General features: G+C 36.5%; 1 protein-coding gene across 5 annotated transcripts in view; it reads right to left on the bottom strand.

The window, feature by feature from the left end:
• The window catches only part of rftn1b (raftlin, lipid raft linker 1b), a 140398-nt gene that overhangs the window by 57062 nt on the left and 61249 nt on the right, over positions 1-22087 (bottom strand). For all 5 annotated transcript variants that reach the window (XM_017309611.1, XM_017309613.1, XM_017309614.1 and 2 more), the window contains one exon: positions 8457-8565. In XM_017309611.1, the coding sequence (XP_017165100.1) occupies positions 8457-8565 (109 nt within the window). The remainder of the gene's footprint in view (positions 1-8456; positions 8566-22087) is intronic.

Here is a 22087-nt window from a genome sequence, read left to right as displayed (position 1 = left end):
GGAGAAAAAGAGCAAAATAAAAATGATGAAGCTAGAATAATTGACAGAAAAGTTGCTGTAATGTTGTGATTGGTTCCATCCCTTGTATTGTGACGAATCCTGTTAACTCTGCAGCAGCCTGTGTGCATGTACTTATGGTTGACCTTAATATCCCAGATATCCCAAATTAACAGCTGTCTTTTTTTTGAAAACCATATTTAAAAAATGTGGTAATTATTGTGTTAACTCTCCTATGACCAATTTAAATGTGTTATAATTTGTTTTTGTGCAAAGGTTGTGCTTTCTGGTAATTCTTCTTCTGCTGCCATTTCTACTATGCAGCAGAATAAGTTTCTCTACAGCAAACCTTTGAGTTTAGTAAAGCGAATGCAGTAAATGTGGTTCAAAGGTGCCATCAGTGCATTATAATGATAATACAGCTTCTGTTTTTGCGTTTATTTCTTTTATAGAGTGATGACCAAAACCCGTCTTTAAGCTGCATTTTCTTATTATCTCTTGAGAAATGCCCGTCTCATTTCTTATCAGAAACCGCCAGGTGGCATGAATAATTTTGGCTTAACTCTACATTTTCTGTATGCCTCTTCTGCAATCACACAGCTGTTGATTCGATCAGGGACGCCTCGATGATCTTGACCTGTGTCTTATCCCAAATCTGGCGGCTCTGTTTTTCCTGTTTGTCATGTGGCATTTTGTGTCGGCATTGCGGTGCCGCTGCAGATTGAAACGTTAACTGTCAGGGAATGTTAATGATGCCATTCTCCATTTGTGCCTCCTATCTCTGAGCTGAGGCGGCCCCTGTTTCTATCTTGAGCCTCATTGGGAGGAGAAAATAAAAATCAAATCAAACTGCAGGTTATTCACTATGAAATTGAATTGGAAAACAGTCACTCTGTTCCCAGCCATATTGTTTAGCATCATTTAAATGCCGTCTGGCTGCTTTCACATAATATTCCCCATTCCGATATGTTCAAATGGAACTGCTGACATAAAAGGGAGCAACTGCTGCATCTCATTTTATGGTAATGCGGCCAGTCTGAGGTAAAAATGAATGGCTCTGACTGACTAATGTCAGTGCAGTTGATAGAACAATAGATCCAAGATGATGGGTTGTGCTGATTGAATTTACTTTTGGTTCCATTTTGGTTTTTGTCATCATCATTTCATTAAGTCCTGGCACTTGACAATTCAGAACAATTCAGAACAGATTTATTTCTCATCTTGGTAACACAAGCCAGAAGACAGGACGAGTGTCAGGATGGCAGATTGACACAAATAAAAGTGAATGAGAAACAAAATGAGTCTAAGCAAAAAAAAACAAAAAAAAAAAAACATCTGCACGACAATAACAAACAGTTAATGGAAATGGAAAAATAGCTTGTTGGAAATAGGAGAAGCAATATTCAGTAGAATGGAAGTAATGGCACAACATGTTACTAATTTTCAGGAAAATTAGTAACAAAATATCTATGGATGACAACAAAAGATGGAACAACTTTGAATGAACACAAGTTAACACGTCACCATCTTCTTTTCCTTTAGCGATGCCCAGAGGTCAATTTTAGAGGAACTGTCCATTCATAAGTCAACTATGTCTCATTGTATACTAAGTTAAGAAACAAACCGATAAGGTGGGAAGAAAATATGGGGACAGGAGTAATTGTGAAATACATCATAGTCCAGCAGAATGGGGAGGTAATGCAGAGTGAAATGTAGGACAGAAACTGCACTTTGAAGCAGAAAGCATGTCTGGATGACTATAGGGTGAGATTAAACTGTCTAAGACTGTATGGTAAGGATTAAAAAGATTTCTTGCCTTACAGGTTAATGGCTCCAGACAACAAAATGTGATGTTAGCATGCAGCTACTGACAGAAGCATTAGCTCCCCTGATGCTAAATGCTTGTAATGACTGTCTGGTTTTTTGCCGTTTCAGTTTTTAACAAGTCACAGACTCGGATCTTGAGAAATACCAGCTCATTATTTTTTTCTAAATGCCTCAAATTCTCTCAGATGTAATTGACTTCAGGGAACTTTGTCTTCGGTTTATCCCACATACTTGTATTGGATTTCAAGTAAGGACTTTGTGCAAGTGAGTCAATAACCTCCATTTTGGGGGTAGTTCTTTGCCAGCAGCGTTGCATGTTCAGGCTCATTGGCAACAACCAAGACCTTTGTTCTGATTACATTTTCCTTTTTCCCACATTCATCTTTCATCATAATTCCTTTCACAGTGACAAGAATCACAGTTCCAGATGCACAGAAGCCACCATCATTTTTCACTGTGAGGATGCAGTCTTTTGGGTAAAAGGCACCTCCTTTATTTCTCCAAACATAAGCAAGGCCTCTTATTTTGTGTTCTCTCACTTAAGGACATGCTTCTTTCACGCAATCTTTCACCAGGGTTTCAATAATGTATTTCTCTCTGAATTTAAGGGGCCTCTTCTGCAGAAGTGAAGATTTTGCAGATTTGCAACCTTGTCTTCCATTCCTGTGAAGAGCTTATGTGAGACTATATGTCTCACTCGCATAAGTCGGTTTTTTATTTTGCCGCTTTTGAAAGTGTCTTTATGGAAACATCCCTCACCAGTTTTCTCACCTCTGCCAGGATTGTTTTGAGCCATGTGACTCTCCTTGAATTTCTTAATGACATTTGTCTCTGCAGTTCTTGATATTTGGAAATGCAGAGAGACCTTTGTTCATCCTCATCGAGCTTCTCAAATTTGAACTGATTTCTTTTTGTTTTTTTGCATACTATTTCCTCAATTGATACACATTTACTAAAGTTCTTCCAATATTTGTAAGCCCTCAGTCGGTTCTTAATGGGAGGTATCAATTTTGTGGAACAACATTTCTGTGTGCAAAGTAAATTTATTTAAATCTGCAGAATAAATGTTTGATGTCTAACTGCACTTAGGTTATATTAGAACAATAATTACATTGCAGGAATGGGGACAAATATTTTTCTCAACTGTATCAGTAAAAACAAGGGAGTCCAAAACAGAACCCTGAGGAACATCACTGTGTCTAGTGATATTCTCAACCACAGAAATGTTCAACTCAAACAGTAGTTGTTCCTGTTTACAATAACTTTTATTGGAAGTTCTTGTCAATATCTGTGTAATGTTGGATCTTTTAGGCATTTTATTAACTCCATCCACTGTTCATAGTTTATTTTTTGGATGTTTTTCTGCATTTTGGTTCAATCGGTATCAACACTTTTGTGGTTTCCCTTGTGTTGGGTAAGTTTATACACTGAAATAAAAATGAAGGAAGACCATATAAAATAATTTTCATGGATTTAGGCTGATGAAAGTTATAATTAGGTATGAATCAGTGTCCAAACACAGCAAAGTTTTTATATTGGAAATAAGTGTAAAGCAGCTTAAAAGAACCTAAAAGGATAATATTCTGGGAATAGTAATGGTTTTAGTGAAATCGACTCTCGTGAATAGAAAAATAAATGAAGGGTAAAATTAATGATTTGCATTTTTCTGAGCCTCTTATTCTAAATGAACAGAGAGGTTTCACCGGCTCAAAGGGGATCGTCCTTAGGTCACAAAAATGAGGTTTCGAGGTTGAAATCGCATCATTTCTCTTCATTAACCAAAGCGATGCAGGGCACAAATTTGATGAAAAATATTCTGGGAGTAGCTTACCGTGTACTGCCACTGGAATATCAACAGCCTGTGGTGAAAACCCCATTTCAATTTTGACTTGAGACCACATTTCCTATTTCCCCTGTAAGTTATTAAAGCAGCACCAGGAGGAGGTGTCTGAAGGTCAGGATGAAAACCCCGGAGAGAGACAGAGCAGGCAGAGATGACAGAAAAAGAAGCTGAAATGATAATGACAGAGACTACGTCAGTAAGGAGAATAAAGGAAAGATAAATGAGAGGAAGAATGAAAAAGTGTTGGAAGGGGGGGGAAAAAATAAGGAATTCAAGAGACCAAACGCAGAGAAAAACACTCTTTGTTTCTCACTCCTCAGCCACTCATCCATGTCCACTTCCTATTTAATAGATTTCTAGCAAGGCTTCCTGTTCCTCCTGCAGCTCAGAAGATTAAAATGATAACCAACAGTAATGAGGTCCTACAGGACTGTGGTTGCATGACTAATCGAAGGGCAAAATGTACATAAGGGTTCGGGGGAGAACCTTTAAAAGCCCACATCCTGGACTGTAAAACACAGACCAGGCAGGAGCTCTGAATCATAATGACGCAACATTTCCACAATAAAACAAACCATAAGCTACGTCATATATATCAGCTGAAGTGCCATTTCAAACTGACTATATTGCAGCAGTGAAGCAACAGCAGCTAAACAGCCAGTTTATTATTAAATCATCAGAAGGGTATTCAAATCTCTCTATTCTACTTTTATCTCATCCAGAGTAAAGAAAAACACCATTATTATATCCATTTTATCTACTTCAATATGCTCAGACACATAAAAGGAGCGTTTTTGAACACTATGCTGTGTTTTAAAGCCTTATTAACGCAGAATCCAGCTTCTCATCCCACAGAGTCTTTTAATGGATCACTTTATCCTGAGTATAGAAATGCATCTCTATGAGTTATCTACATTTACCCTGTTCTACATCTTAATGCTAGATTTATGCTAATATGCAAAAGTGAGGAATCATCTCTCATGTCTTTACATTACACCTCCAGAGCACTCGGATGCTCTTTATTCATTTAAAGCAGCTTCCATCAGTAGTTCTCAAGGCTTTCTGAAGGTATTTCTGTGGAATAGATTTCAGCACTTTACATCTGATTAAATTTATGGTTTTATCATCATATATTTGAGAAATACTTCAATTCCAAGTATTTTGAGAGCCTAATGACCTGCTTTAATTTAATTTTTTAAAAATAGTTTTGCACAGAAAATATTTTGGCACATTCCTTTGCAGCTATTACAACATGCCAGCATCGCCAGTCCTTGAAGGCTTCCAGATGTACTTCCGTTTTTCAGTTCGGCACTTTATTTTATGCCTTTGTTGTCTATTTTCAGTTTTTTTAAAACACACGCTGAACAATGCTGCCATGGAAAAATATAAACAAAGTGAGTGAAAAGACCTCTAGAAAGCATTTTTCCTTTGCTTCACTTTAAAAAAGTACCAAGGAAATCCATTTGGTTTCTTAAAATACTGTAATGTCACTTGCATTATTTATTCTCTCTACACAAATTCAGCAGTATTGATAATTTCCAATAGAAAGGAATATAAACCATTGTCTTGGTTTAAATCATATTTGGAAGATCGCGTTGTCATTAATAACAGTAAATCTGTCTTCTGCAAAATTGTAACAGGGATCCCACAAGGATCCATCTTAGGTCTGGTACTTTTTAGTTTGTATGTTAATAGTCTTTCTGAAATTTGTCCTGAAGTCAATCGCACAAATGTTATGCTGATGACAGCATTGTTTATACATCGCACAAAAGCGGTATTGTTGTTAGTGAAAAACTTCAGAACAGTCTGCAGAGATTATCATCATGGCTAAAGGATTCTTGCTTAACTCTCAATACAAAGAAAACAAAGTGCATTTGCATTTTAATCAAGAAAACATCATTACTGTCCTTAAATATTCAGATCAATGGGGACCCTATTGAACAAGAATCACACAAAAAATATTTAGGAATAATTCTGGATGCTCAGTTAAATTTTAGGACCCATGTTGATAAAATTTGCAAAACTGTTAGATCGAATATAAATTGTTTTAAAATTATTAGACATTGTTTGACACTTCACTGTGCAGAGTTGTTTTTGACCTCACTGATCCTCACATTTTACCTATGGAGCTACTGTCAGGTCTCAGACTAATCAAACTACTCAAACCATTAGCAAGTCTCTATAATCGGGCCTGAAAGGTTTTATATCAAAAGCTGATTAGATTCCATCACTGTCACTTTTTGGCTAAATTTGGCATTTTGGATTTTACAAATTTTCTAAATTATAATGTATTAAAATTGATTTTTAAGTGTTTAAATGGACTTGCACCTACACCATTAAGCGATTGTATACAGAGACTGCAGGGCAACAGCAGATCTACCAGAGCAGCTTTGGATGGAAATTTTAAGATCTCCTTTCGAAGAACCACTTTTGCTCAAAGTGCTGCGTCTGTGAGAAGATCTACAGCTTGGAACTCACTTCCTGTTCATTTAAAGCCTGTAACCAGTTTTAGTACGTTCAAAAATCTAAACTCTGGTTATGTCAAAAACAGAACTGTACCCATTTTTGATGTTTAACATTTTTCTGTTTGTATACATTATGTTGTGCTATTTTAATGTTTATCACTTCAATTTTTAGAGTTTTTTAAAATTTTTTAAAAGCCCAACTAGGGACAAGTGCTGCGAATTAGCTGTTGCTATTGCACCATGATGCAAACATAGGACTGCTGTTTTATTCAGTTTGTCTATGTCAAAGTGTGTCTGTCCCTATCAAATAAACTTTAAAAAAAAAAATATATAATTTCCCAGTGTCTTGGCTAAATCAAGAGAAGTAAAATAAACATTTTTTTAATTGTTATATTGTAGTATAATTGCTGTAAACCAAAAGAATAACTACGTTTTTTCCAAATGAATCAAGATAAATATTTAGAGAAAAAAAAATCTCTACAACTGTTTTCAGATTTTCTTAATTAGATTATTAGCATCATGATCAAATCAGAGCAGAAATAATTGGAAAAAAATGTCAGATCATATTATCTGAATAACACACCTGAGAAATTCAGGGAAATTGTTTGAATTAATCTAAAATCTGTTTTCATTTTTTCTAGGTTTGTTCCTTGTTTTGCTAACCTCTCTTTTCCTCTTCTTTGTCTACTCCTTAGCTTCCCACTGATTCCCCTGCATCTAATCATACATAAACTGCTGTGAATTAGACCCTAATCGGATGAATTCACAGCTAAAACACTGGGGCTCTGACATGATGAAAACTGTGATTTACCTGTTATCTTTGAGGCTGATGGCTATTCTGGAACAAAAACGGAGCGATCTACATTCAGCCAGACTGGCAACAAAATCAAAGCCTTTAGAGTTCCCTCTTTAATTTATTACTGACATCTCCTGGAGTACCCACGCTTTGCCACCTCCCCCATGTTTTGTTATGTTTAAAGTACCAATTACATAAAATAACTATTATGTTGTCACTCTTCTAAAATAATGTACTTTACTGCTTAACCCCAAGTGTTCACAGACAATCTGGCCTTCAGCTGGAAACTATGAAACACCTGAAACACTTTAAACTTAAAGCAGGGACATTTTGTTTTAAAAATGTCAATATTGTTACATGGCAGTAAATATGCAGGAGCTTTTCACATGAACTTCACACCAGAATTTAAAAGTTCAAGTAAAACACAAAATAATCTGTGAAAAGGCATAAAAAGCTCAAGAAATCAAAAAACAAAAAATCTGTCAGAATTTAGAAAACAATCCTGCTCTCAATCTCTGCACGTTATAATTAGCTGTTTTCATCTTAAATGTTGGACTTTAAAATGCAAACCGAGCTGTTAGTCTTCGTATAACTGTAAAAAAGGAAGAATTGAGAAATTCAAATGAAATTTTTCTATACAAATCTGAACATGAATGAGTTCTTCAGCCAGACAGAGATCCATAAGGCTCAGTTGGAAACTCTCAATTAGTTTTGTTAAATAAAATAGAAATGTTGCAGGGGCCCACTCAATGATAGATAAGACTGAAAACTGATTACAAAAATTTGATTATCACCTTCCTAAATCATTTTGCCAAAAGTGATTCTGGCATAAAAATTACCACCTCTTTTGTTGGCAAAGGATGATTTTCTTCATTTAACAGATTTACACGCAGACACACACGCAGACACACACACGCACACACACACACACACACACACAAAAACACTTTTGGCAAACTAAGACGCAGACCATTGTTGTCATTATGTAAGATTTCCAAAACTGAATATCGGAGGTCAGAAAAGTCCTTCAATCCTTCAAAAATATCAAAAACAATTTGAAGAGAGTGAAGATTTTACCAAATCAATGCATTTAACAAGCTTCACCATTAAAGATTTTTGAAAGTTGTCATGAGCAAGAAAAAAAAGCTTTTCTATTAAGTATTCATTAAATTGGCATAATACGTATTTCACATTACTATTTATAAACTTATGTATGGATTTATTTGTTTTTCCACTTTATAGGGAGGTATTACAAACGTCAGGTGGAAATGTGCTCAGACGGCTCATCTGCATGAATATATTTGCTCTATCAGCATTCACACAGTGGGACATGTTGGCATTTTTCTTTACGCATTATTTGAGTTGGAGGTATTTTATTCACTCTCAGTAAACAATCTGTTACTTTCCCCAGTTTAGGCGATAAGCCCTTCTCCAGCCTCCACTTCCCCCATCATCCTTTCTTCCTGCTTCCTCCTTTCTAGTGTGGACTGACAAAACCTTCAGCTTGGCGTTTGCCAAGCAGTCCTACCTTCTTTACGTAGCCCTGGATGAGCTCGGGAGTGGGCACCTGCTCCGCAGACAGGCACTCTTCCAGCAGTAGCTTGTTTGGTGGGCAGACTGGCTGGCTCCTTTCCACCCTGCACAGACCACAGTGGGATGGGGGTAGAAGGACAAATCACAACGAGTTCCAACCTCTCAGTCAACCAGGCCACAGGAAAGATCCAAAGAGGAAGCGAGCGAGGCATCTACACACATCCACATGCATAATGGCAGGCTGGGATTATTAAATTGCAGTCATAATACTGCTTCAAAAAGGCATCAAACACACAAAGAAGCCCTGTATCAACAAATTACAGTGCATCAAGATGCTTTGTTAATGTTATTGCTGCCCTGTGGGAGGTGAGAGGGAAAATACACTCAAGTGAAACAAAGATCCACACGAATAAAAAGCACACATGCACACACGCACCCCTACACACACGCACACACACACACACACACACACACACACACACACACACACACACACACACACACGCACGCACACACACGCCTACACACGCGCGCGCACGCATACACACACACACAGAATGGAGGAAATTCAATGCAAATCCAGTCTTCATGCTTTCTCCTCACAGACTTCCCTGCTGAGGCCAGCAAAGTATTTTTGAAGAGAGGATGGGGGGTAAAAATCTATTCATATAATGCTGCATTTTCCTTCTATGTACAGCTGAGGAAATCCCAGAGCTAGGCCAGAGGAGAGTAATGCTCCAGCTTCTATCATCCCTGCTTCTCATCCTGTTGACAAGTGAAAGAAGCCCCCACACCCACGGCTTCCCTTAGCGTGCAGCAGACCATGTGTGTGTGTGTGAATGTGTGTGTGCACTCTCCATGGCCTCTGGCTCTACATGGACACCTGATGTGAGAGAGGTCAAGAGATGCATGCATGCAGGCTGGTGTGACTATTAAAGGTCGAAATAGAAGTTTCCTACATCACGCAAGGACTCCCCCCAGAGTCTGAGTCCCTCCCTACGTCTATGTTTCTATCAGTGATTCCCAAATGCTGAGCAACATAGATTTTTTCCTCTTCTACTTCCTTTAACCACCAGCAAATCCTACAATATTTATAACAAGTAAAAAACAAAATCCTATATTCTGTTACCTACACAGGAACTTTCTGCACACAAACCTGTTTTGCACTATCGGATACGGATTATTCATCTTGATTTGCATATTTGAGAATGCTGTGACTGTAAAGAGTGACACAGGAAGAGGTCAAAAACTTCAGAATATATAAGAATATATATACAGTAACTTAATTTGCAAACTAAAACAACATTTAGAGATTCATTACACAGAGACTTATGTGATCAAACCTTTCATTTTTGTGATTATGATCATTTGTGCTAAAAAAATCACAATTCTAAGTTAAGAATATTACATCAGACCAATTAAGCAGTTTTAATACAGAAATATACCTGTAGGACTCCAAGTATTTCACTTTTTTTCCCTAAAATGGCTGCATGATTGAGAAGACTATAAAGAGTAAAGCTGCTGGTAATTTTAGCATCTTGCCACAAAATTCCAGTTTTCACTAAATCTAGGTATCAACTACCATACGTCATCATAATCCAAATTCATGCAAATGTATTGATTCAGTCATTAACCAAAATTTACTGGAATTTAAACCGCTGTTCGTTGTGCCACACATTATTAGTTGCAATAAAAATGAACATGAACATGATGTTTAGCTCATAAATGCAGCTAGAAGGTAATATTCTACTTCCTTTAACCACCAACAAATGTTGTAATATTTATAAGTATATATTCTGTTATCTGTACAGAAACTTTCTGCACACAAACCTCTACAGATACGCTGATGAGGCTGTTTCGCACATCTGGATGCTGGTTATTTGTCTTGCTTTGTATAATTCAGATGTTTCCAGGTATATTATGTAATATTAAATCAAACATGTTTTGTTGCCTTGTTACAGTCTTGATTCTGAGGAAAAATAAAAATGCAATGTGGTTCCTGTAAGGAAATGACATGAGAGTGATGCATATCTTCTCATTTATGTTTATGCTACAAAAAACGTGCAGCAACGTTGCACTTTTAGTCTAGTATAAGTTTGACCATAATATTGGTACTAATGAAGAAATTGTGTGGCGTTCATGCTGAAATATGAATAAATGTTCGATTAAACTTTACCATAAAAGTGTAAGCGCTGTGATGACTTCAGCTTAGAGTCAGTCTACCTTTCTAAAAATAAACTACAACCCCAGACGGATCATTTCTGACCACTATTGGTAAAAACAACAATATTGTGTTTATTTCAAGCTATCAATTGAACTCCATTGCATCTGTATAAAAACTAACAATTATATCTTCTTAAATATGTACAAAATATAAAAATAAACTAAAACAGCGAGAGTATAATCAAAAACTTTTTAGTTTTTTTTCTTCATGGCTGGTTCAACCTCTTACTGGTAAAATTGCCCTTTTCAAGAGGCCCTTTAAAGTCCACACTGGAAGACTTTTGAGGCACAAAGGACTCGTTGATATTCAAAGGAAACTGGGGAACACAACAGGCTTTCGTTCTCCTCCTTTCAGTTCCCTTTTAAGGATTTGCTTGATGAGCTTTCGCTTTCTTCTTTTTCAAAAAGCCTAAATTTTGCTGTACTTGTAAATTTAGGCCTATTCAACTGATTCAGGGGACATTTTAGCCTCTAATGCTGACCTGGTGGAACAATTATTGGTTTGAAAGTTTGACAGTGACTGTGATTGCTCTATTGTCATTCCAACCAAGAAAATGGACATGCTCAGTTTTAAATTTCTAATTTTCCATGATGGAACAGTTATTATGACCCGAGAAATGGCTCCTGTTTCGCATACATTGAATTCTTAACACCCCATAAGAGCAGCAGCCTCACGGCTCTGACAATAAAGGTTCCCTTATTCCCAGTTGGTCACGAGATAAATCATAACCACCTGGCTGAGCTGTGCCCCAGGCGCCATTTTTAGAAGAAAAAAAAAGCTTTAAAAGTGGCAGAGATGCTGACCTTAGTAAACTACAAACGTTTCCATTCTTTAAAGTATAAACAATCTTACATAATCCAGTTTGTCCCTTTATACTGCCAGTTCAGAGAGCCTTCAAAGGGTAAAATAAAATAAATAACTTTAGCCAAAATAATAAATAAAAAAATTGGCAAAGAAAGAAACACTCTACTTGATCATTACTAATCCAACAATGAAGGAAAAATGATTCAGTGTGCCTCAGGGACTTTTTAAACCCACAATTGCCACTTAAGCTTAATTTGATTTCTTTCAATGCAATCAATAGTTTTGCGCAACATAAAGTAACTAGATAAAAAAAAGTGGGTGAAAAAATGATTTTGGACCATCGCTAATGGAAACAAATCTCTGTAGGCAGAAGAACAGAGAAATAGAAGAAAGACTTAAATGGAGCATTTGTTCCTGCAGGGAGCCTCTGGGTTAAAAATAGCAGCTGCATCACCTGCAGTCCATCTTCTCCATGTGAAACAATGACTTTTCATGCATCGTGCAGCACCAGCTGTCAACCTCTGAGGCCTCATGTGGTTAGAAGGGTGTCAAATGCCTGTTTGCCTGCCAACCTACCTGAAGCTCCCCTCTGGGAGAGTACACCTGCTTCACTCCCCTTCCTCCTGACCCAGATGGGTCGACTTCTTTGTTGTGCCGTGAAACACCTTGTGACGGACTAATCGCTCCCACCGGAGCCGCACGCTCACATAGAAACTAATTGTTGCCTGTTAATGGCTCGCTCTGGGAGTTGTTCAGCAACGCAGCGGCCACGTCGCTTCTTTAATCTTTGGTTTCAAATTACCGTGTGTTCGCTGGAGTTTGAAATGGAGTCTTGTTTATGAATTATTGTTTTGTTTTGTTTTTTTGTAAATTTTGAACTAAATTCAATATAGTTTAATCTTTGCATATACTTTAGTTCTTCTAAATCCCTTGACCCAATTCAGTTTTAGCTCATTTTTAAATAGTTTTCAAATAAATTTGCTGCCATGGTTACTGTCTAGATCAGTGGTCCCCAAGCTACGGCCCGCCTCCACATTTGGTCCGGAGGCATCCCTGAACAATACCAGAGAGCATTCAGATTTCTTTTCATATATTTCCATATCTTCAACCACCAGGGGGCTCTTTAGCAGGAAGTGTGTCCTGTAAATTGTGGGTGTTTTGTTTTGCGTGGCACATTGCTGCCATCTGTTGGACTTTTAGGGAACTGCTTGACTTTCATGTTATTTAATCAGTACGGTTGTTTGCTAGCATCCAGGTCGAGCTCTTTGAAGCAATGCCTGTAAGTAGCAGCTTATACTTCAAAACGAGCCTTTATGTTAACATATGAGGAATTCATATGTTAAAGTTACCTTCCCTCAATGGAATATATACTAGTCAGTCCCAGTGACCGTTTCACTAACGGTTTTTGCCCATGTGCTTTCTGGGTAAAAATCAATCAAGTAACACCCCCTCCCACCCCCCCAAACAGTTTCAACCTCAACCCCACCCAACAATTTCCAGCAGCGCAGGTGATAAACGTGTAACACTTCTTCTGTTACAAACTGACTCCGGCCTCCCACCAGAGAAGGGAAAAGTTATCTGGCCCTCACAGGAAAAAGTGAAAAAGTTTGGGGACCACTGGTCTAGATGCTGGATATGAAGACTCAATGTCAGATTTATGCTATGAAGAACCCCACAAGGAAGGGAAATAAAGTTGAGCGCACACTGGGAGCACTCAGATGAATCTCAGAAATTGATGTGCGCCAGTGAATGCTGTTCACGCACATTGACTGCATCAAGCTGAAGTGGCCCAAGATTTAACAGACTACTGGACTTCAGCCATGGAAAGCTTTATAAGACCCATCAACACGTCTGAACAGAATTGAAGATAGGAGAGAAAAAATCAGCGTTGCCCTTCAGAGCGCCGGCCACCAGCTATATTCATAGTGACATAATATTTTTTCATGCACGTCTGACACCAGTGGTGTGGATTCCCGTTTGGGAATGATTTGACTGTGAAGAATGGAGCAGGGAAATGTTCTAAATATACAGCTGCATCTAACAGATTATTATACTACTGAATATATATCCGTATCATAACCCTTTCCTGCATGAATTGTGTCAGGATTTTTTTCCAAAGAGTTTTTGATTTTTTTTAAGGGATTAAAAAAAGGCGGGAAAAAACATTTTTTTAAATATTTTTTTCTAGGTGATCAGTTGTAATTTTCTCCAAATACAAAGTTGTAATTTGGAAAATACATCATTAGTCTGGGTTACTTGATGTCACAATATTTTTTTTTCCGTACTCTACAGTAGAAGGAGGGGCTGGATATTCCTGAGTTGTTTTTTTTTGTCTGTCTGCCATGTTGGTTTTAACAAAACTTTTCTTGCACTTGCAGCTGATGGCCAGTAGTTGACTGTGTATTTTATGATGCATAGTGTCCACTTCAGTGGTCTGTGTGTATTTATAACATAAAAATCCTCAAGAAACACAAAAAAAACAATTGTTTTTAGATAGCTGTCCACTGCAGTGACCACTATGCAATAAAGGGTTAGTTTACAAATTATAAGAAAATGTATAGGTTAATTACAGAGACGTATGTGATGAAGCCTCATTTTGGTGATTATGACGATGATATGGCTTCATGTCTTAAAAGACTATAAAGAGTAAAGCTGCTGGTAATTCTGACATTTTGAACAGTGGGGTGATTTAAAAAAGTAAAGCCACAACGTTTTTTTCACTAAATCTAGGAAACTATGTCATCGTAATTCAAATGCATTAAAAGTAATTTATTAAGTCATTAACCAAAAAGTATTGGAATGAAAACTTTCACTTGTTGTGCCAAACACTATTAGTTGTGCTAAAACTGTCCTTAATTATGTTCATTTTAATATCTTAAACAGAGATGCTCAGCTCAAGTTAAAACAGCTTCAACAGGCTTAAACCTAAATGCAATGCAAAAGTTTGATCAAATATAAATATAAATGTATCAGACTTTTGTTTGCTCATTAGAAAATACAATGTTTAATTCTTACAAAGAAAACCTCCATGACTTTTATCATCTTCTCTGATTTAATAGTTTCAATTTTCTTTTGTTTGATGAATTGAAAAGGTATCTTTCACAAAATAGAGTCAGGCATATTTGTTTACCTTTATTAATTAATTGCTTGCATAACGTCAATGAGATTTTGTGTAACTGTAGTAATTTTAACTAATCTTTAATCTTTGGAATAATATCTCTCCCTTTACTCTCCAACACATTCCAACCAGACATCGACTGGAATGCTTTAGATTTATTACCCTGATGCTCCCCATGTCTGGAAATTACTTGAAGAGTGCTTAATTGCATTTTCTCAATCCAACAAAAGCTTTTTCTGTCATGATGCAGAAAGAACCTCAGGAGTGGATAAAACCTTTTTGCTCGCTGAATTAATAAAAACACTCATTCTTTTTCTGGCCTTTCGCATACAGAACAAAAATCATGTCAGGCCTATCATCTATTGCTATGACGACACAGTCAGGGAGCATCTGAACTCATATTTAGCACTCTGCCATTGTGGCACTTTAATAATACAGAACACCTATTCTAATGTCACATTTTCCCAGATTCATGAATAATTTCAGCCAAGCGAATCCACTCTAATGGTTTTGCGGTTGTACTTTTTTATTTTCCTTCTCCTTCGTCTTCTCTCTGAACCAATCTCCGTCTTTCATCCTTCACTTTCCCGCAGCCGGAGCACACAGGAGCTCTTTGCAATTACCCATAATGATGAATATACCCCATCAGACACTGCCTGCTGAACTGTAACCCCAGACCATCGTAACCAAATTGAACACTGAGAAATTTGACAGTTGACATTTTAAATTTTCATTCAGTCCAATCCATTATATCTCCATTGTAAGTTTTTTTTTTTATATTCCTCTTGGCAGAAGGTCGTTACCATCACCAAGGACAAATGACCATCAGAGACATTTAAGGTTATAACCTGCTTGGCAAGGAATGTTGTGGCATTGATTTACATTTGCAGCACTAACTGTCAGGATACAAACTTTAAAAACTTAACTATACTTAGTGCACTAGAGTCAGGCACACAAGTTGGAAACTTATACAATTTGACCAAATTTAACTTCCTTAATTAAAGCAAAACCAGTAAGAAGGGGATTATTCAGCTTTCATTTACAAAATTATGCAACTTAAAAGTATAATTTCCCTATTTGACAAAACGGTAGACAAAACAACACTTGGGACAAATGATGTGAAAGTATATAATTTTAGTTTATTTGTGCCATCTTATTTCATTATAATTGTTAATTCTATGTGCTTCAATTCAATATGCTGTTGTCACTCGGGTACAAATAACGTATCATTCTACACTAAAGTAAATTTAGAGGTTGAATGAAAAAGTTTCTGTCTCAAAAAGAGAATGGCCAAAGAACTAAGGCTAACAAAGCTGCGTGTTAAAGTCTGGAACAATGTACCTGGTACACGTAACACCAAAGTGTAAAAGACAGCATTTGAAACAGTGCATTGTGGTAAAAATAAAATTAAAAAAAGTTACATCTAAGCTTTTTGTGCATAGAAATAAGTCTCAACATTCTTGCATTGCTGAAGAAAAATGTGTCGCTAAATTTCCATTGAAGGTCAGGGTAACCATTTAGAGTTTCTCAGGATATTCTGTCAGCTATACTTGCTTTTTTGATACATTTCCTCAGCTACATTAAACTCAAGAGATGTTCCAGTGTTAAAGTTGTTTTTCTTTTTTGCATCTTCTGTCTCCACTGTGTTTGAAATGGTGATAAAAGCAGAGGCGAGTAGGGTACCCAAACATTGTATTCAATGTAAGACTATTTCTACCTTAACTTATGTTTGCTCAAGTAAAGGTAAAAAGTAGCCATCCAAGAAATTACTTAAGTAAGAGTAAAAAAAAAAGTATTTGGTAAAAAGTTTACTGAAATGCTGAGCAATTGATGAAATTATCAATCATTAATATTTAAAGATTACATCATCAGACGGACTAAAATATAAAGTAAGTGGAAATTTTGGTATTTCTAGGACAAAAATGAAAATAATTCTTATAAGTAACAAAAACAACAAAATCAGGTAAAAGAAAATTTTACAAATCAGTTTTTTCAATAAAAAACTGATGAGACTTTAACAAAAACTGCAGGTGTGTGTCTGTGTTTGGTGAATTTTAGGGTAAAACGTGTTTGTTTTTCATCCAGTGGGTAGAAAATCCAGAAATGATGCTCGAGTAAAAATACAGATACTTCATAATAAAATTACTCAAGAAAATTTAAAAAGTACAGTGTAGCAAAAGTACTCCTAAAAGTTTTTTTTTTGTTTTTGTCCCCAGAAAAGTTACTCAAGTAAATGTAATTGAGTAAATGTAACTAGTTTTTTTTTTGTTTTTTTTTTTTTGCTCATTGGTTCTTTCACTGTAAACATTTTTATGAGATTAGCTCCGGCTATAAAGTAAACAGATTTTTTAAAACTACTGCAGGTATGCAAATCATTATTTCTTCTATTATTCGCTTCCCTCAGAAACAGTATTATTGTATTATAACCTAAGCTTATTTTAACTTGTTTCTTCTGGCTCTGCTAGCTACACTGAGCAGGTTAAAAGGCTCCGTCTTTTGTCCATTTTCGCCCTTGGTGGAGATTTGGATTCCCGTGGGCTGGTGCTGATGTGAGCAGCTGTCTCTGCAGTGACACATACTGGAGATAAAGCCTCGGCCCTGCATTCGGTCGCTTAGACTCCTCTGCACCTTTCACTCAATCTCTGTCTCTTTTTTTTGGTGATCACATTCATTCTCCCACTGTCCTCTTTACTCCATCTCTCACTGATTCTCTTAGATTTCTATTTTCCTTCCCACAGAGTCTTTTTCAAGCCATTAAATAAAGTAGAGATCCAGTCGATTCGGCTGCTGCTTTTCTTTTCTTTTTTATTTTAGAATCAATGTTTTTGTTGTCTGTTTTTGCAGAACTAAGTGATGTGGGGACAGGTTTGTGTGAGTAACATTGGATCCTGAAAAAGGTTTCCAGCACAAGTAATAATTATAAAATGATACAGAAACACAGGAACTGAAAGCTAATAAGGTTTCCTTTATTTTATTTACATATATTCTTTGAGCATCATAATGACTCAGTATTTATGAAGTCCTTTTGCAGTAGATGTTATTGTGAGCTTCTGGAGAGTGAGATTATTTTCTGCACTAAACATGGAGAGTGGCGTTTAAATAAGAGATGAGTTTGTAAACCTGTCCTCGAAGAAAGAAAAAGTTTAAATGTTTTTTATATAAAATTATTGAGAAATTAAACAAATATAAACCTATTTTTTAAACATTATGGACGTACCATTACTGTTTACTTTACTAGCTACATCTATTGTTAACACAAAGAGAAAATCAGACAATAAAGTGACAGAAACTCGATGGATTTAGACATCCAGACATGAGCTTCAAAATGGGGAAGAATCGGGATTTAAGTGGCTTTGAGCATGAGCTGGTTCATGGCACCAGACAGTATTTCAGAAGCTGCTGATCTGCTAGAATGTCCATGCATCTCTCAGATTTACAGAAAATGCTCCAGCAAAGAGGAAAAATGCAGTGAGCGACAGCTGTGTGAGCAGAAATGCCTTGTTGATGTCAGAGGTCAGACGAGAATCGACAGATTTTCTCAAGATGGCAGATAAGCAACAGTAGCTCATTACAACCAGAGTCCTTTATAACCGAGACTTGTCTACAAACCAGTAGGTGCTTCTACAGCAGCAGGAAACCATTTTACACTAATGGTTACAAAATGGAGATGTAGCAGCTTAAAGGGCATTTCTTAAATATAGCACAACTAAATCTATGAAGAATTACAAAACTTTTGAATGCAAAAAGTGTCCAAACCAAGTGTATAGTTAAATAATTTAAGTTGTACAAAAACAACTTGGCAGATTCTGCACTTTTTAAAAATGAAAATCATTACAGGTGCCATTTTTGTTGCAATTTTCAGCTAACAAAAATAGCAGGATTTTTGATAGTGATCAATTTTACCTTAAAGATTTTTGATTGCAGATTTGAAAAAATCCAAACCCTTTTTTGAGATCATCACTTTATTTACAACAGGAGCACAATACAAACTCAAAATGCGKCTCAGAGAGTTAAATTGTAGATAGAGTTGTTCTTACAATGACTGATTTAGAAGTTTGATCATTTAAAAGGTTTTTACATAATCCCAGATAAAGTTAGATTTATTTTATCTCATATTTTCAATACGGATTGTTCTAATTGAACCCAAACGTCTGATTCTGAACCTGCAGTGAAATATTCAGTAAACCTTTGATTTAAACTCCCTCTCCACATGTAAAATTTTTATATCTCATAAAATAAGCATGTTGTCTTCCTTCAAACAGTGCGTCGTCTTTCCTTTCTATAGGACCTACCCTTAATTTACACAACACACAGAATAAGCACATAATTCTCCTCAGACTTTTTTCATAATAAATAAACCCTGAATTTTCTCCCAAAGACTGAAAATGAAAGTATTTAAATTTGTCATAGGTCCTGAATAAAAAATTTATCAGTTTTCATACGCCTCATCTTCTCCTGCTTCAAAAAGTTTTGCATTATGACTTATATCTAATACATTAACTTTTTTGTTTAAAAGTTAAAATCTTCCCTGTACCCCTCTACTCCTCAGAAAAAGTCGGAGTCTCCATAGCAACAAGTAACTGACTTTTCTGAAGTTGGCCCCCATACCACTGGAGGAGTTACTCCTAGATTATTACATTATGGCTGCCTTATTAGAACTTTTTAAATTGAGAATTAAATGGAAAGCCCTGCAGAACTGAGGATCTAAAAAAAAACTAAAGGGCAAACAAGATTAGTTTTTAACGTGAACTTTCAAACGAAAATGGATGCTCTTGAAAATATGAGTTTAGTTCTGTCAGAGGTTTGATTATAACCAAAGTTCAAAGTTCTTGAATTGCCATATGTTAGGGGTTTTTTTCTGAGCAGTAGCTGCATTGGCCCCCTTGAACATGTTTTCCAGAAATGTCCTAAATTAAGAACTGACATTCCCATAAAGAACGGCGACGCCTTCGGTAATATTTGAGTACTTTCCAGACTCTGTTGACTGACAGTCAGCAGGGCATTTTGAAATGACTCGCACTGCTCAGCTATGAGAAAACTAATGACTAATCACAGAGTTTGACAAACCCAAATTAAGTTGTCATTTGCTGCCATGAATAATCTCACACCCAGAAGGATGTTTCCCACGCTACACGAGTGCTGTAGGAAGAAACAAGGAGCTACTTTCTGCAGAAGAGCTGAAATAAGTCCAGATTTCTGCTGCAAACACCAGCAGAGATGAAGGTTTTTATTTCAGCAGTTACTCACTCCCACCTACTTAGTAATACACATTTGCTGAAAGAAATTAATCACTTTATTACTTTCACTGTTATTAGGCTGAGCTTGTGTTTCTTTCTTCTATGTTAAATTATTTTTGAGTTACTGTTACTATTTTGAGAGGATCAACAAAGTTTTATATTCCTTTATTTTATTTCAAATTCATTACCCCCTGAAGCCCATTCCTGATCCTGCTTTCATTATTATTTCTTCAGAGGGAGAAGTAATAAATTCCTTCCACAATAAGCCTCTTCTATGGTCTTTTCATGCTTTCCTGCCTGATTCCCCTCAGTTGCAAGCAGAACTGATGGGGCACAGAGATTCATATTATTACGTCTTTCACTCTTGGTTGCTTGTAATATCAGGTATTGGTTTTTCAGTCATTACTGCTCTGTCTCTGTGGGAGAAAGAATTGAAGTTCTGGAGTGTCTATGCAGTTTGGGACCAGTAGGTTTGTGGTTTCTTTCTGCACAAACAGTTTGCTGGCAATCAGGAATGTGATTCCAGTCCAAGGAATCTGATTGCACTGAAATAAATTATGCTAAGGAGCGTCAAAGTTACGTAAAAGCACAGACAGTGGCTTGCAAGAGCTTTCTCACATTTTGTCAAAGTTTGTCAAACTTCATTGTTTCCAATTGGAGTGCTGTGTAACAGACCAACAAAAAAGCAGAGATGCACAATCCACTTTTTTCACTTCGGATATAATACAGATATCTGAGGTTTAGGATCTGAACTGACTGTAAAAACAACACAACTTTGATTTGTTTAGTCGGTGCAACAAACCTTTCAAATAGTTCAGAAAATACAATTAGAATTTCTAAATATAATGTAAAATAAATATGATGTTGCTCAAAGAAAAACATAGAATTAGACTGAATAGATTTGCCTTTATGAATTGGGCATATTGTCACTGATACCTGATCACATTTTTTATTTTTTTAATATTGGAACCGATACAGATATTAATATTGAATATGTGTTTCTATAACAAAAAGTTAAGGACTTAAATGTAGCGGTGCATTTTTTAAATGAATGTCTTCACAATTATGCATTACTTTCTGCTTGGCTCATATAAAAAATACAGTAAGGTTTGAGTTTGCGCCCTCATAAATTCTGAAGGACTGTGCATGGTTTGCGAAAAATAAGATATCTTTCATTGTTCATATGGGGATCTGTCTGGTCTTTCTCCAGCAGAAGAGGTCAGAATACCCAAAAACTTTACTGTAGTAAGAGTAGCACTACTTAAACACATTTTTACTCAAGTAAAAGTAAAAAATAGTAGTGCAAAAATATTACTCAAGTAAGAGTAAAAAAGTAATATTGGTATTTAAAAGACAAAATGACAATAATTCATATAAGTAACCAGTAATAAGTAACTTCAAGTAAGAGAAACGATACTTCATAATGAAATAAAAGTGAAAAATACAGCATAGTGAAAGTACAAAATAGTTGCTGAAGTAAAATGTAATTGAGTAAATGTAACCAGCTACTACCAAACTCTGAAATGATTAGGAGAGAGGCTGCACCATAAGCAGGTCGCTAATCCATTATAAAGGAAACTGGATATTCTCCTTAAAATGTAAATTGATTTGCTTGTTATAGTTCATCTCCTGAAAATGCATGACATTCAAACAAATTGTAGTTTTAGGCTTTCAAATGTGCAGACAGATATTGATCAGGGAAAAACATGACCTTGCTGACCTTTAGCAGCACCAGTGTTTTCCCTCCCTGACTTCCTCCCCAAATTAAAGAGCCACACACTGGATTCCTACAAAACATGCCTGAACGGAGCGACAGGGCGTGTTTGCAGGGACGGCAGTGACTCTGACACTGAAAGGGTCGACGAGACCACTGCCTGAGCTGCAAACAGATGCTCTGCTGCTGTGAAGTAACATCTGACCTCCGCTGGTTTTTCACAGGGATGAGGACAATCTTTGTATTCACGTGGAACTAATAAAGCAGTAATTATTCATATGTAACACCGCAGCTCTGAACACATTATTATTCTGGGGCTAATGTCAGACACCAAGCAGGCAGCATAACATTTTTAGACCATTTGTGATTTGATTCCCACCAAGTCGTCTCTGCATAATGACACCAATTAAGGTACATTAGTAATCTCAACATGCTGTCTTAAGTGACTGTAATGGCTTCATTATTTTGTTCTTGCAAAGGTCTTATTCCCAGGAGTGCAGCTAAGACGTCTGAGGCCTCAGAAACATAT

Source organism: Poecilia reticulata, linkage group LG16, assembly GCF_000633615.1.
Source record: "Poecilia reticulata strain Guanapo linkage group LG16, Guppy_female_1.0+MT, whole genome shotgun sequence".
Lineage (NCBI taxonomy): Eukaryota > Metazoa > Chordata > Actinopteri > Cyprinodontiformes > Poeciliidae > Poecilia > Poecilia reticulata.
This window is presented reverse-complemented; position numbering and strand designations above follow the sequence as displayed.